The sequence below is a fragment of the Lithobates pipiens genome, unplaced genomic scaffold (genome assembly GCF_037356315.1).
Source record: "Lithobates pipiens isolate NorthernLeopardFrog02 unplaced genomic scaffold, aLitPip1_a1.2 Scaffold_1, whole genome shotgun sequence".
Taxonomy (NCBI): domain Eukaryota; kingdom Metazoa; phylum Chordata; class Amphibia; order Anura; family Ranidae; genus Lithobates; species Lithobates pipiens.
In genome coordinates, this window is record NW_027507685.1 from 20,104,353 (window position 1) to 20,119,605 (window position 15,253).

At 42.1% G+C, this 15,253-nt stretch overlaps 1 protein-coding gene across 1 annotated transcript; it reads left to right on the forward strand.

The window, feature by feature from the left end:
• Nucleotides 1-5,967: 5,967 nt before the first annotated feature.
• Nucleotides 5,968-15,253, forward strand: LOC143983089 (putative defense protein 3). The gene is made up of 5 exons (XM_077482393.1): nt 5,968-6,311; nt 8,050-8,162; nt 10,980-11,095; nt 13,237-13,301; nt 14,960-15,253. Exons 1-5 carry the CDS (start codon nt 6,113-6,115, stop codon nt 15,073-15,075), a joined length of 609 nt encoding a protein of 202 aa, XP_077338519.1. The 5' UTR covers nt 5,968-6,112; the 3' UTR covers nt 15,076-15,253.

Genomic DNA, 15,253 nt, shown 5'->3' on the forward strand with positions numbered 1-15,253 from the left:
AAGGGGTGACGCGGATCAACAACTTAAAACCCTGGTGGAGAAAGTTGTTAAGGAGTCCCTCAGAAATATTGAGGGCCAGTCCTATGTTCCCCCGGCAGAGCTGCCACTTTCTCCAGGAAGGGAGACTCAGCTGCAGGATACTTGGGAATCCTCTGCGCATAGCCACCCCTCAGCTGCCATATCTGACAGTGACTCTGATAAAAGTGATCCCTGTGTGGGCTTTGATTTCGCTCTACTGCCTCCTCTGGTCAGAGCTGTTAAAGAGACACTGAACTGGGAAGATTCTGTGGCTGCTCCTTCCAAACAAAGAAAATTCTTTAAGCAATTAAAGAAGGAACGGATTAATTTTCCTTTTATTTCTGAGCTAGGTGAGATTATCACAGATGAATGGGGCAAGGTGGAGAAGAAAAATTCCATGCTATCAAAGGTTTCGAAACTCTATCCTTTCAATGAAGAAGAGGTGAAGCATTTGGAGTCAGCACCGTTGGTAGACGCAGCAGTCATGCGGCTGGTGAAACATGTCACACTTCCCTTAGAGGATGCTGATTTGAAGAGAGTGTATCTCACAGCAGGAATGGCCTGTAAGCCAGCGTTGGCTCTGGCCGCTATGTCCAAAGCAATGGAGATATGGACAGATAGTGTAGATGAGACACTTAGAAATATCTCTGAAGATACAGCTAAGAGCTCGCCTATCCAAGAGCTTAGGCTGGCCTCCGCCTTTCTTGGGGAGGCCTCTATCGACATTATACGCCTGGTGGCTCGGGTGATGCTTTCTTCTGTTACGGCTAAACGGGCTCTTTGGCTCCGCCCCTGGCTGGCAGACCCAGCCTCAAAACAAGTATGGTGCCGCATCCCCTTTGAAGGGTCCTCCCTTTTCGGCAATAAGTTGGATGAGGCTATTACCAGAGCCACTGGTGGAAAGTCGGGGTTCCTCCCTCAGGACCGGCGTTTGCAAGCCCAGAGAAGGTCTTTTCCAAAGAGACAGTACCAGGAACGAGCCAGGGAAGCTCGCAGTTACAGACCAGGCCGTGAATTTTCCAGGTCCTGGAAATCAAGACAATCCTCTTTTAAGAAATCTACAAAAAGTGATTTGAAGGGAGAGAGGGAACCAACTAAATCCTTTTGAGGTTGGGCCCGCTCAGACAGGGCAGGTGGGGGCTCGTCTTTTCCACTTTCGCCATGTCTGGGCGGCCTCGATCCAAGACTTCTGGACCATCAAGACAGTCTCCTCAGGTCATGTTTGGACCTTCAAGGAATCTCCCAGACTCAGATGGGTCCCCACCTCTCTCCCAGCCTCAGACGAAAAAAGGCTAATTCTTCTAGCCTACGTGGAATCTTTGTTGGCTCAAGGCGCCATTATCCATGTTCCAGTCATTCAGCGAGGCATGGGAATCTACTCTCCTTTGTTTATGGTCCGGAAAAAGAGCGGGGCCTGGAGGCCGGTCATAGATCTAACCCACTTGAACAGTTTTATCAAAAAAGAAAAATTCAAGATGGAGTCTTTATCCACAATTCAACAATCGGTCCAAGCAGGGGACTGGATGGTCTCCATAGACCTCAAGGACGCCTATTTTCATGTCCCAGTTGCAGAAAATTACCAGCAGTATCTCCGCTTCTCCGTGGGCGAAAGCCATTTTCAGTTTACTTGCCTTCCCTTCGGGCTATCAACTTCTCCTCGTGTATTTTCAAAAGTATTGTTGGCAGTGGTAGCTCTCCTGAGAACCAAAGGGATTCGTCTACATCACTACCTAGACGACCTTCTGTTGTTGGCTCAAGACAAGGATCAACTTCTGGTACACAGGAAGCAGGTCATCTCCACCCTACAGGAATTCGGGTGGATCTTGAACTTGGAGAAGAGCCAGCTGGTCCCATCTCAGCGGCTGGTGTTCTTAGGGGCCCTATTCAACACTGTCAGAGGCACCATCTCATTGCCAGAAGAGAAGTTGTCAGTGGTCAGGGACAGAATCCGTCCAGCCCTCTCTGCCTCTCATCTCCAGGCTCTCCAGTGCCTGAAAATTATAGGCACTATGGTAGCGACAATTCCGATGGTGAGGTGGTCACAGTGGAGGATGAGGCCCTTTCAGAGGGGTTTCCTTCTTCAATGGTCAGGCAGCAAAACCCAGCTGATTCGGATCACCTTATCCATGAGGAATTCCCTTCTGTGGTGGCTCCAACGGGAAAATCTCTGCAACTGCCATTCCATTCTCCCCATCTCATGGGTCACCATAACAACAGATGCCAGCAACAGGGGTTGGGGCGCCCACTGTCTGGCGGAAATGGCTCAGGGCACCTGGATTCTCCCCTCCAGAGGGACGGTGTCGAACATCCTGGAGTTAAGGGCAGCCTTTCAAGCTCTGCTAGCCTTTCGGCATCTGATTTCAGGAGCCTCGGTCTCTCTCAGGCTAGACAATACCACAGCAGTGGCGTACATAAGAAGGCAAGGGGGTACCCGAAGTCTATCCCTTCTCCAGGAGGTGGAACCGATCATGACCTGGGCTCAGAGGAACTTGAAGGATCTGACAGCATCTTATGTCCCAGGGATTCAGAACGTTCAGGCAGACTTTCTTTCCCGGATACTTCTGGACAACAACGAGTGGTCTCTCCACGAGGAAGTGTTCAGCTGGATCCTGACAATGGGGTTCTCCCCAGAAGTCGACCTGTTTGCCTCCCCTTGCAACAAAAAACTAGAGAAGTATTATTCAAGGTACAGGGATCCTCAAGCCTACGGGGTGGATGCCTTGACGGAGAAATGGTGGTTCCACAAGGCCTATGCCTTTCCCCCAACTCCTATTATTCATCAGTTCCTGAGGAGACTCAGGTCAGAGACAGCAGAAGTGATAGCCATAATCCCTTATTGGCCCAACAGACCCTGGTTTCCGCTTCTGATGCTCCTCAGTGTCAGGGATCCAATTCCTTTACCATCCAGGCCAGACCTTCTGTCTCAAGGGTCGAGATTACATCCTTGCCCGGATCACCTGCGCCTAAAGGCTTGGTCTTTGAAAGGGGACGGTTGAAGGCTTTAGGCTGTCCTGAAGAAGTCATTCCCACTCTTCTTAGTGCTCGAAGAAGCAGTACTAACCGGGTATATGAGAGAATTTGGGCGAAGTTTGCAGATCACTTGTCTTCAAGATCCAGTTCCTGTAATACCCTGACAGTCCGGGACGTCTTAAGCTTCTTGCAATCGGAATTGGATATCTCCCTTTCGGTTAGTTCTCTCCGGGTCCAGGTTTCAGCAATTTCAGCCTTTTCCGGAGTCGCATGGGCCAATCATCCCTTGGTCCAACAATTCTTCAAAGGAGCAGTCAGGCTTAGGCCACAAAGGAAGCCTAGATTCCCCAAATGGGATCTTCCATTGGTTCTAGATTTCTTCTCTCAACTTGACAGAACGCTCTCAATCAGAGAATTAACCCTTAAAACCTCTTTTCTGGTAGCCATAACCTCGGCGAAGAGAATCTCCGAAATTCAGTCTCTAGGTGCAAAGGAACCTTTTCTCACCTTCTTTCCAGATAGGGTGGTCCTAATTCCGATGTTGGGGACAAATCCCAAGGTGACCTCTGTTTTCCATGAAAACCAGGAAATCACTCTTCCTACCTTCAATTCTGCTGGAAGTCAAGATCCACATCCACTCGATTTGGGAGTTACTCTAAAACAATATCTGGATATTACAGCTTCTTTTCGTCAATCTGACTTCTTCTTCGTGCTATTTAACGGGAAAAGTAGAGGCGCCAAGGCCTCCGTTAGATCCATCGCTGCTTGGGTGGTTCAAGCAATTCAATGGGCTTATAGAGAGAAGGGCTTGGCTCCTCCTGAGGCGGTTACAGCTCACTCTACCAGAAGTCTCTCAACCTCATGGGCGGCTTCACGCCACGTTGCACCTGATGTAATCTGCAGAGCGGCCTCCTGGTCTTCTATTCATACTTTCATGTCTCACTATTGTGTTGAGCCAGCTTCTTTATCCTCTGTTGATTTTGGTTTGAAAGTCCTGTCGGCCGACAGTGTTAAATAAATCTTTTGTTCAGCATTTTTTGCCCACCCGGGTGTGTTTGGCGAGTTATTTCCCACACGTTGCTGCCATGGAGTCTGTCAGGAAAATGGAAAATTCCTATCAAAATACTTACCGTAATTTTCCTTTCCTGATGGACTCCATGGCAGCAGGAGTTCCCTCCCAAAATGGCTGGAGTAGGCTAGTTACCGAACACGGCCAGGGGCAGGGAGCAAAGATTTATGGGAGTAGTGTCCTATGGGTAGTGGAGGCGGGACTTAACCCACACGTTGCTGCCATGGAGTCCATCAGGAAAGGAAAATTACGGTAAGTATTTTGATAGGAATTTTCCATTTTTTCCATGTCTTAAATAAATGGGAAATGCTAATCCAAAAATGCTAGTTCCCTGGTTGCCTTTCACTTCAATACACCAAACATGTATTCAGATCAGTAAAGTCAAAAATGTGATCAAATACCACCAAAAGAAAGCTGTATTTGTTGGAAAAAAATAACATAAATTTCATTTATGGACAGCGTTGCATGACCGTGCAATTGTTAGTTAAAGTAACACAGTGCCGAATAGCAAACAATGGCATTATCATGAAGGGGGGGGGGGTAAATCTTCCACAAGTTAAGTGGTTAAGCTAGGCAGGTAACATTTTCAGAGGGAGATCAGATATCCTTTATGTTTGAAATGTATTTCGGTGTTACAGCTGAGCTAAAACCCTTAACTACTTTTTAACCACTTCCCACCCGGCCAATGTACATATACAGCAGGGTGGGAGCTCTCTACTCCTGATAGGACGTTCAGGAACGTCCTTCAGAAGGAGGGGGATCGGCGGCGCGCGTGCCCGCGCAGCGGCGCGATCCCGATGTGCTCGTGTCACCCGGACACGGCGCAACTCGGATCGGCAGAAGGGCTCTGTGATTGGCCCTCCTGATCACATGACGGCCGTGTCCAATCACGGCCGTCATGTGATGTAAACAAACAGCCGGTTGCTAGGCAATCGGCTCTCCTCTCCCCACACGGAAGTCGTCGATGAGGAGAGGAGAGCAGATCGCTGCAGCCGGCTGGTGATCAGTGAGTATGAGCTGTTTTTACAGCTTTTTACTAACTGATCACCAGTCTAGTGTAAAACACACAGTGTAAACACACATGTCACCACAATACACATGTCACCACACATGTCCCCAAATAAAAAAACACATGTCCCCCACATATGTCCCACTAAAATCACATGTTCCAATGATTATCTGCACACATATGTACGTGATCACCTGCACACATATGTACATGATCATTTGCGTACATATGTCCGTGATCACACAAACCAATTATTATACACTTAACGGATTTTTTTTTACCAAAGACATGTAGCAGAATAAATTTTGGCTTAAATTTATGACAAAATTTGATTTTATTGGATTTCTTTTAAAATAGAAAAAAGAAAATATTGTTTTTTTTCCAAATTTCCGCTTTTTTTGCGCTTATATCGCAAAAAATAAAAAACGGAGTCGTGAATAAATACCACCAAAATAAAGCTCTATTTGTGCGAACAAAATGATAAAAATTTCATTTGGGTACAGTGTAGCATGAGCGCGCAATTGTCATTGAAAGTGCGAGAGCGATGAAAGCTGAAAATTGGGCTGGGAAGGAAGGGGGCGAAAGTGCCCTGTATTGTAGTGGTTAAACATCATTTTTATATCAGTGATGTTGAGTGATATGTTAGTTGTAGATGCCTCTTAATGTCCATGTAAGATTATTATCATTCCTAACTAAAAAATTCTATGATCCCCAATCCACTACTTAAAGTTATATTAAGATTTTCTTATTATGAATCTGTAAATCCAGAAATTACCAAGATGGGTTTTTTTTTTCCTTCTGATTAACTTTTACCCTCCTTTCTATGTTGTACATGCTTACATGAAGTGTGATCAACAACCACACTAAAATTGATTTCACAGAATATAAATGGTCACTGAAAACGAGTTCACGGCACTCTGTTCTATCAGTACAGCTAAAAGAAAGTGCTCAGAGGATCAGAAGCTATACCAGAAAGAACTGTTCCCCTTTTTCCATTATATTGAAAACACTAACAGGGAACAGCACAACCAGATCTCTCTCCAGGAATGGGGCAACCTAATTTGTCACTCCTCTTAGTTCTGATGTCTTTCAGCACCATTACTGTCTGTTACCCAACCGGGGCACCTATATCTGCCTGTGAAACAATGATGCCGGGGCATGTTGGAATCTCTCCCCAACCTAAGCCTGCCCCATATATAATCAAGACAAACTCAAGCTCTTTCAAGAGTGGAAGACCCGTACAAGGTAGGCTGGCATGCTTTCTCTCACATTGGATGGGTTGGGATATATTAGAATTCAGAAAAGAAAAACGAATACCACATTCGCAGAATACATTTTTTGGTAATTCATTCTCTATCAGTTATATAAAAAAAAAAGCACCTTCTGTATTAGATGTTATTAAATGTGTTTCTTGTAGTTACAATATTGCATTTACATACTAAAATATAAATCTTAAGTCATAGATATTGACGCACTTGGTGGAAATTATTCATGCTAACAGTAAATGATTAAATGATTAGTACAATTAATCTGTAGAAATCATCAAAATTCATCTTCTACTGGTCTGAATTCAATTGGAAAATTCTAATTGGTTCTGAAATGAAAAGGAAAAGCATTTAAGAACACTTTAATAAGTCTTTTAATGTAAGTAATGAACCTTGGGCATCATTACAGGACTGACAGTGTTCAGAGGGAGACATGCTATCTAAGCCCTTGTACACACAGTCGGACATTCTGACAACCAAATCCGTTGGATTTTGTCCGACGGATTTTGTCCGATGGATTTTGTCCGAAACTGTTGCATACACAAAAACAAAGTTGTCGGAAAATCCGATCGTTCAGAACGGAGTGCCGTTATTTAGTTACGATGGGACTACGTTCAGGCTAGTAGCCAATAGCTTTGGTCTAGGAATTTGATCTGAGCAAGCGTGGCACTTTGTCCGATCGGAATTCTCTACAAACGATCGGACAAAGTCCGATCGGATCATGTTGTCGGAAAATTTTATAGCCCTGCTCTAAAACTTTGTTGGTCGGATATTCTGACGGAAACAGTCCGTTGGAGCCCATACACGGTCGGATTATCCGACAACAGGGTCCAATCGCACATTTTCCGTCGGGAATGTCCGACCGTGTGTACAAGGGCTAACACATCCAGTATACTGTATTCAGCCTATTCTATTACAGGGGGCAGCTGCCTGGATGTAGGTAAAAAAAGTGACAAGATTGCTTTAAGAATTCCTATGCAATTATATCAAGTAGGTAAGGTTATGGGGTTCATTTACTAAAGGCAAATAGACTGTGCACTTTGCGAGTGCAGCTGCTCCAGAGCTTAGAAAATGAGAGGACGCTCTGCTGACTTCCATCATCCAATCACGTGCAAGAAAAAATGCGTTTTTAGAGCGTTTTTTTTTCTCTTGTATGTGATTAAGTATTCTTTGCAAAGTGAAGCTTTACCCCATTTCCCAAACTCTGGAGCAACTGCACTTGTAGAATATTCCTGGTTTGAAATATCCATGTGGAAATGTCCATAAGCACCTTTGCCACCTCTTGTCTGATTGGCAGTGAGACATTCAGAATCGTCTACCATTTCCTCTTTAAACTATTTAAACTGGGGAAGTGAAAGAGGTGTTTGCTGTCTGATTCTAGTAGCATAATATGAACACTCAGGGGGTGCAGGGTATTGTAAAGGCTATTCTTAGGCAAATTATTATTATACAGTATTTACTGTATATAACGCCAAAAGTGTACACATTAGGGGGTCCAAAAATCATTCTCATACTGGGGTCCTTTAGGGCCTTGTAGTATGGAAGAATAACACACATAAGGATTTCGTAAAATGGCTATACAGCCACACAAGACGAAATGCATATCAAATAATTACAGCCACCTAGCAGATGGACTTTGTTAATAAATGCATTTAACTGCAGACGTTTCATATCTAATGGCTGTATGTTTTTAATATGATCTTTTTTCCACTTTCAAGTTCAGATAGTCGGCCCGGCTTACAGGGGGATCCTGCTAGAGACACGGACCTTTGCACAGACCACTCTGTTTGGAAAATGGCTACAGCCTCCAAATAACACCAAAATATTAGCGGTAATGCATCATTTTAAATTATATACAGTAAAACCTTGGTTTGAGAGTAACTTGGTTTGAGAGCGTTTTGCAAGACAAGCAAAATTCTTTAATAAATTTTGACTTGATATACAAGCGATGTTTTGATATACAAATAGCGTCATGTCACGACTGAGTATAAAAGAGAAGAGAGGCGCCTATAAGTGTAGCAATATGGTTACCTTTAAAGGTACAACATTTACCAACATATTGCTACACTAATGCCCCGTACACACGACCAGACTTTTCAACATCAAAAGTCTGACGGAATGTTTCCGGCAGACTATTCGAACGTGTGTGGGCTGCAGCGGACTTTTGATTTGCAAAAGTCTGACAGACTTTAGAAATGGAACATGTTTCAAATTTTTCCGACAGAACTCTGCCGGACCCAGAAATCCGCTCGTGTGTGTGCTAGTCTGACGGACTAAAACCGACGCTAGGGCAGCTATTGGCTACTGGCTATGAACTTCCTTATTCTAGTCCAGTCATACGTCATCACGTTCGAATCCGTCGGACTTTGGTGTGATTGTGTGTGGCCAAGTCCGTTCATTCGGAAAGTCCGTCAGAACTCTGTCAGAACTCCGTCGCAAGTCTGCCGGACTTAAGTCCTGTCGTGTGTACGCGGCATTAGAGAGGCGCCTCTCTTCTCTTTTATACTCTGTAGCTCCTGCAGGATTTTGCTTCCAATGCCCTTGTGGAGGCTTCCCTTTGTGGATGGACATTTTATGGTTACACAACCTGGTCACATTGCTATAATCTTTTAATATAGACATAAACTGAAGGACTTATGAATAAATGGTTGTGGAACAAATCATCTGAGTTTCCATTATTTCTTATGGGGAAATTCGCTTTGATATACAAGTGCTTTGGATTACATGCATGTTTCTGGAACGAATTATGCTCGCAATAGAAAGTTTTACTGTACTGTATTATAGTTTAGGATTGCCTGGAGCAATGTATTCTAGGTCAGTCTTGGCAGTCTAATTTATGTGTATGCTTTCATTGTATTAGACTAACATTAAATTGGATATCCTAATATTAAAAAAAAAAAATAAAAAAATTAAAACTTTAATCCAGTACTTAATAATCCCAAAATTGTATCCCAAAATTGCTGAACTCTGGGAAAAGCAAATATTGTCTAAATACAAAAGGCATGTATATTTTTACTTGGTGTGTTTTATGTATGAGATATGTGCAGAAATCCAGTGTGAAATACAACATATTTTCCTCTTTGCAGGGGTTTCCTGTAATAAAGACCAGTCATTGCTACTCTCTCTTCATGTGCAGGATGACTGGTCTTGTCTCTGCCCCCTTCTGCATGTAGTCTGTAATGGGAAGACCTGCTGATAATTGATTTTATCCTTTTGTAGTGAGTTTTTCCATAGCTTAAATGTTTTTACTGAACCTTTTCCAAAATCCGTGGCTTCCAAACCCCTTATCTTTTTTTACAGTACTTTTTTCCTGACTGGAGATATTTAAACACGTTAATTAAGCTGCCCTTTTTTTCAAATGGAACGTACCATTTTTTTGTCTGCTTGTGTTGAAAGCAATATAGTCAATGCCTTTTATTATTCTAGTAGTTACTTGCTTTTAAACTGTTCCCCAAAACTCCTGTCTTTTTCACATGGAGAGGCTTAAAAAATGTAACCCTATAGCAGTGATGGCAAACCTTGGCACCCCAGATGTTTTGGAACTACATTTCCCATGATGCTCTTGCACTCTGCAGTGTAGTTGAGCATCATGGGAAATGTAGTTCCAAAACATCTGGGGTGCCAAGGTTCGCCATCACTGTCCTATAGTCTAGAGGGGGCCCTACAAGGATCTATACAAGAAGAAATACTATAATATACCTCACATATTTGACCTCACTTTTGAGGCATACTAAAATTGTGTTGCCTTTGCAGGTGAAGCTTAGAATTGAGTGTTTCTGCTAATATGTTTGCTAACCCTGTTCCTAACTTCTTCTCCAGCTCTGTTATGCACAACATTATTCTATGTCATCTACTAATCATATACTATGATTTTAGGTGCATAGCCTTACATTTTTCAATATACTACAAGAGTATATCAATTTCTATGGGGCAATATATACAAGGAGTACCTCTATGATGTGATTTGCTTCTTGATTGTTATTTCTACCCAGCTAACTAAAACTTATAGAAGTGCTCTTGCCATTTTCAGTAAAATGACAGGTTTCTAGTACCAGACACTTTTTACTACTGGTTGACTAAAAGCTGCCATTGAGGGCCCCACATCCTCATTTATGTACAATGATGTAACCTTGGTTTGAGGCTTGAAGGTATTGAAGGCTTGAAGGTACTTATGTAAATCCTCTGCATATAGTAGCCATTACTGGAAATGTGAATGTTAAGAAATATAGAATATAGACAACGTGACAAATATTGACCATGTGACAGAAGATGTTTGCAGGGTCATAAGGAACAACATTTATGCAAAGCACTACAGGCATACCCCACTTTTAAGTACACAATGGGGTTTATTTACTAAAGCTGGAAAGTGCAAAATCAGGCTCACTTCTGCATATAAACCAATGAGCTTTCAAGTTTTATTACCAACGCTTAAATGAACAAGCTGGGGTTAGAAGCTCATTGGTTTCTATGCAGAAGTGAGCCTGATTTTGCACTTTCTAGCTTTAGTAAATAAACCCCATTGCGTACTAAAAGGGAGGTATGCCTGTACTATGTATGCAGATCTACAAATGACTTGCACATCTTTGGCCTGTCACAAGTGTTCCACATCACGATGCTACTATTTTAATCAAATATTATTTAATTTCAGTGTCCAAAAAATCCTGTTGGTGCAATTACGCATGCCAACACTAACTTAAAGGACCAAACTACAACATACTTATGGATGCCACCAGATTCTGGATCTCCACCTGTCTTATTCTTCATGTAAGTAAGGGGAAGTGACAATTCAAGTAAAATCAGAAAAAATATTTAGTGTTTATGGCATCACCTTCCCAATTTCTGCAACTTGAAATATTTGCCCACTCTTCTTTAGCATGTAATTACTTACTGAAGAAATTTAGGTCATTCAAAGTGAACTTTCTTGCTGTGACTTGTTATAAACCACAGGCATGGATACATTTATTAAATTACATATCTTGTCAATGGGCTGTTCAATAATCAGAATATTGTCAAGCTTTCCTCCAAATGTTGATAAATGAGGTCCCTCTGAAAAAAAACATCACATTCTGATATGAAAGTTTAATGTAAATCTGTCACACCCCTGGGCAACTAGACTAATCAAATGATTACAAAATGTATAGACAGGGGTTACCTTCAAGGTAAAATGTATGTCAAGCAACCAAAAAGAGGCAAAAAAAAAAAACCTGGCACCCTAGAGGAGTGGTCATCAACCCTGTCCCTGGCCCACTAACAGGCCAAGTTTTATGTATTACCTTGGAGATGCAGACTAGAATACTGCAATCACTGAGCAGCAAATTATATCACCTGTGATGTAGTTCAGTTATCTTGCAAACCTGGCCTGTTAGCGGGCCCTGAGGACAGGGTTGATGACCACTACCCTAGAGTTTATGGAATTTTTTTTTATAGTTTTTGTATAGAAAAACTAAAAAAATCATTGGGAGTACAGCTATCACTACACTTCAGAAGCTCTGAGAGAAACTATTGTATCCTGTGAATGAGTTCCCATACTGTAATACAGAGTGTTCTGTGATTGACCGGAGGAGGGGAAGGGTGGGGAACAGCAGCTGTATGTGACTTTGCAAACTCAAGAACTGAGACCAGAGGGTCCACCATCTGAGCGCCAAAAGTATAGCAATATTTATGCTCCAGGGAAAAATGTAAACTATAAATTAAAGAGGTAAGTCCAAAAGGGGACAAGCACCTTGTTGGACTTAACCATTACTAATCCAGAACAATTTATAAAGTAGCTGAATTTCTTGGAGTTCTGCTTTAACTATTCCCTACGCAATCCAAAACAAAAATGTAGGCTCTAAATTTAATGCAATCCACACTTTTCCTGTAAAACTCACTTTGCCCTCCTTTCCCCTACTTCCCTGTTTGTATATAGGAAAGTTTAGAAGGAAACAGAGCCAGACTTGAAAAATTTAAATTTGCATAAGATTTCAGCTAGCAATGTGTGTAGATCTATAGATTGTTTCAAACTATAGTGTTTTTTTCTCCCATCATTTTTATTGTTTTTTTGGATAATTTGTACAAACAAAAAGTTATTGTCCTCAGGGAACCTTTAATTCCCCCCATTCACACATTAGAGGTTGATGAAGGAATCCTCTCCACTGCTCTATTGTATTCTGACAGCAGGGACTCCACTGTCAGAATACACTGTTTAGCGAATTTAGCCAATTGGGTGCATGCACTCATCTAGAGAAAATTTTCTACCAGTCCTGTTTGCGAGGAGTTGATTGTAAAGCCTCATACACGCGATCGGACTTTGTACAAACTTTCCCGTGGACTTTTGTACAAAGGGCGTAGTCCACAAGTTTGTATTGCATACACACGATCGGACTTTTTGACAACAAACACGAACGTAGTGACGTCACAACGTACTGACGACACTTCAAAAGAGGACGTTCAATTACTCCAGCGCCACCTTTGGTCAACTTCTGTATTGTAGTCTGATTGGTTCTGAGCATGCGTGTTTGTACCTTGTACAAAAGTCCGATGGTTTTGCGTACACACGATCAGACTTTGCTCCATCTGGCTTTTGTTGCCAGAAAGTTTGTCCGTTCGCACAGCCGACAAAAGTCAGATGAAAACAGAAAAAGTTTGTCCGATGGAGCGTACACGCGGTTGGATGTTGCTCCAAAACAGCTAATTTGCATGTTTGTTGTCAAAAAGTCCGATCGTGTGCTCCTTTAGATTGATTTCTCTGGCACAGTATAGGCCAATGCTGGATAGAAAATCAACTGGTCCCTGCTGAGCCAGCCCAATTTCAATCCATCTATGGCCAGGTTTAAGGTTTTTTCATTATACTGAGTGGGCTAATGTGTTTTCTAGTTTACAACCATTTTTTTTACACCACGTTTTTTTTTTTTGTTTCTTTTTAGAGCAACTGTAGCTGAGGCATATGATAAATACTGGCTTGGAATCCAGTCTGCAAGTTTATATAAGTGTGAGTATTGAAGTAATATGAAATGAATAGAAATGAAAAGAATAGAAATGAAATAAACAGTTGTGCTTTCAATGGGGATTACAATGAGCCTTATCTAAAGTACTTTAACCTCCCTGGTGGTATGATTCAGTCTGGAATAAGGTGCTGAAAGCGGTACAATTATTTTGCATTGAAATCTGGCTTTTATTTTGTAGTCCTGTAATCCTTAGGAAGAACGCTCTTAAATCTCTTCAAACCAGAGTCTAGCAGACATCCCGGGTATGATAAAGTTTATAATATAATAAAGAATAATAAAAAATATTCAATAATGTAATTAAATCCTAAAACACAGAAAAAGGGACACGTTTTGGTTGCTATGGACAATCTCCAAATTCCAGGCAGAAAAAACAGTATTTATAATATAAAAGTGCATGCAGGGCACTGCACAGACCACTAGGGACAAAGGGGATGTGTCATTTTGTAATACAGCACTGTTATCTGTAAGATTACAGTACTGTGTGTGTTTTGTGTACTTTTACTTTTTTGAATTTGCCGCCGTTCTCCACACCTGTGCGCCGTAACGTCGCAGGGAACGGAGCTCGGTGGCATTCAGCACTGTCAATCGAGCGGAGGAGGACAGCTCGATCACACAGCGCGGCGGACATCGCTGGATCCAGGGGACAAGGTAAGTAACTCTCCCTGTGTCCTCCCCTGCATCGAGCTATGCGATCCCGAGTCTGGCTCGGGGTTACCGCTCCTGTTATTAAAATCCCAACCCGAGCCAGGCTCTGGATTACCGCCAGGGAGGTTAAAGAAAATGTGAGCTTTGTGGACATCTACCAATCCAAGTTCAATTTGAACAATTAGGTTTCCATTAATTTTCACTATAGACTTGAATCTAAAGCTGGCCATACATGGATTAAATTTCAGCTGGTTCAGTGGGGAAAGGCTGAATTTTGATCCATGTATGGCCACCGTAGTTAAACAAAAGATATTCTACTGATCAACTGCCCTGTTGGAAAAAACAGCGGGGAAGTCTCCCTGCTGTCAGAATACAAAGACAAAGTGGGGAGAATTCGCCCATCCACCTTCAACGGAAAAAACAACCCAACTGACTCATGTCTGGCCAGCTTAAAGTGATTGTAAACGATCACCTTGTAAAACTTCCGTTTAAAATAGAAATGAATGGCAAAACATTTGTGTATAGAAGTAAAAAAAATGATCAATACCTTTCCCCCCCTTTTTATAAGTAATCACATTCCCTTTGTTCCCTCTGTTCTCAGCTGCATAAGCGTTAGTGTTCGGCGTTCTATTTTTTCAATGCATTGTGGGAGTTTGGAATGCACTGTGGGATTTTCGGAGTGTCCTCTGTGTATTTTTATTGAAAACGCCCATAAACGCTAACGCTAATAAACGCTCATAAACACTAGTACAAAATGCTGTTAAAAGCACATTTTTTTCAACCAGCGTTTTCTGCCAGCAATCTGGCGTCCAGAAAAAGCGTTTTTGAGTTTCAGTGTGCATGGAGCCTTATGAAAAAAAAAAAATGGGGGAGGCAACTGAAGGGAGGGGCAAGGCCAGGTTGGGCATTAAGAATATGTAAATACTTGAATAGCACCACCAGGTTCACTGTAAGCCGTCATGTAATGTATGTTTCAACCCTGCTATTGTCATTTCAGATTCCAGTGGTGTCATTTCACATTCAATAGAAACCAGTGGTGCAAATGAAATTACTTGGGCAACTGCCATTTTCACAGTCACATTCCTTCAATTTACTAAGTTTCTGCTATTTTAACAACAAATATTACTGAGGTACAAGACAATACATTAGTGGCTCTAAACAACGTTGGAGACTGTGGTCTGAATGCCAGCGATCTCTCCTTCATCATATCACTTTTCAGAATTGTAACTCTGTCACCAAAACTGGTTGTATTCTCGTAATACCTGAAATGTAATTAAACAGATAAATCAAA

Excerpts from the sequence above, each read along its gene's own strand:
- LOC143983089 (XM_077482393.1), top strand. The coding sequence starts at position 6,113 with ATGGGGCAACCTAATTTGTCACTCCTCTTAGTTCTGATGTCTTTCAGC. Across the intron at positions 8,163-10,979 it reads ATAACACCAAAATATTAGCG|TGTCCAAAAAATCCTGTTGG; the intron begins GTAATGCATCAT and ends ATTTAATTTCAG. Across the intron at positions 13,302-14,959 it reads GTCTGCAAGTTTATATAAGT|ATTCCAGTGGTGTCATTTCA; the intron begins GTGAGTATTGAA and ends TTGTCATTTCAG.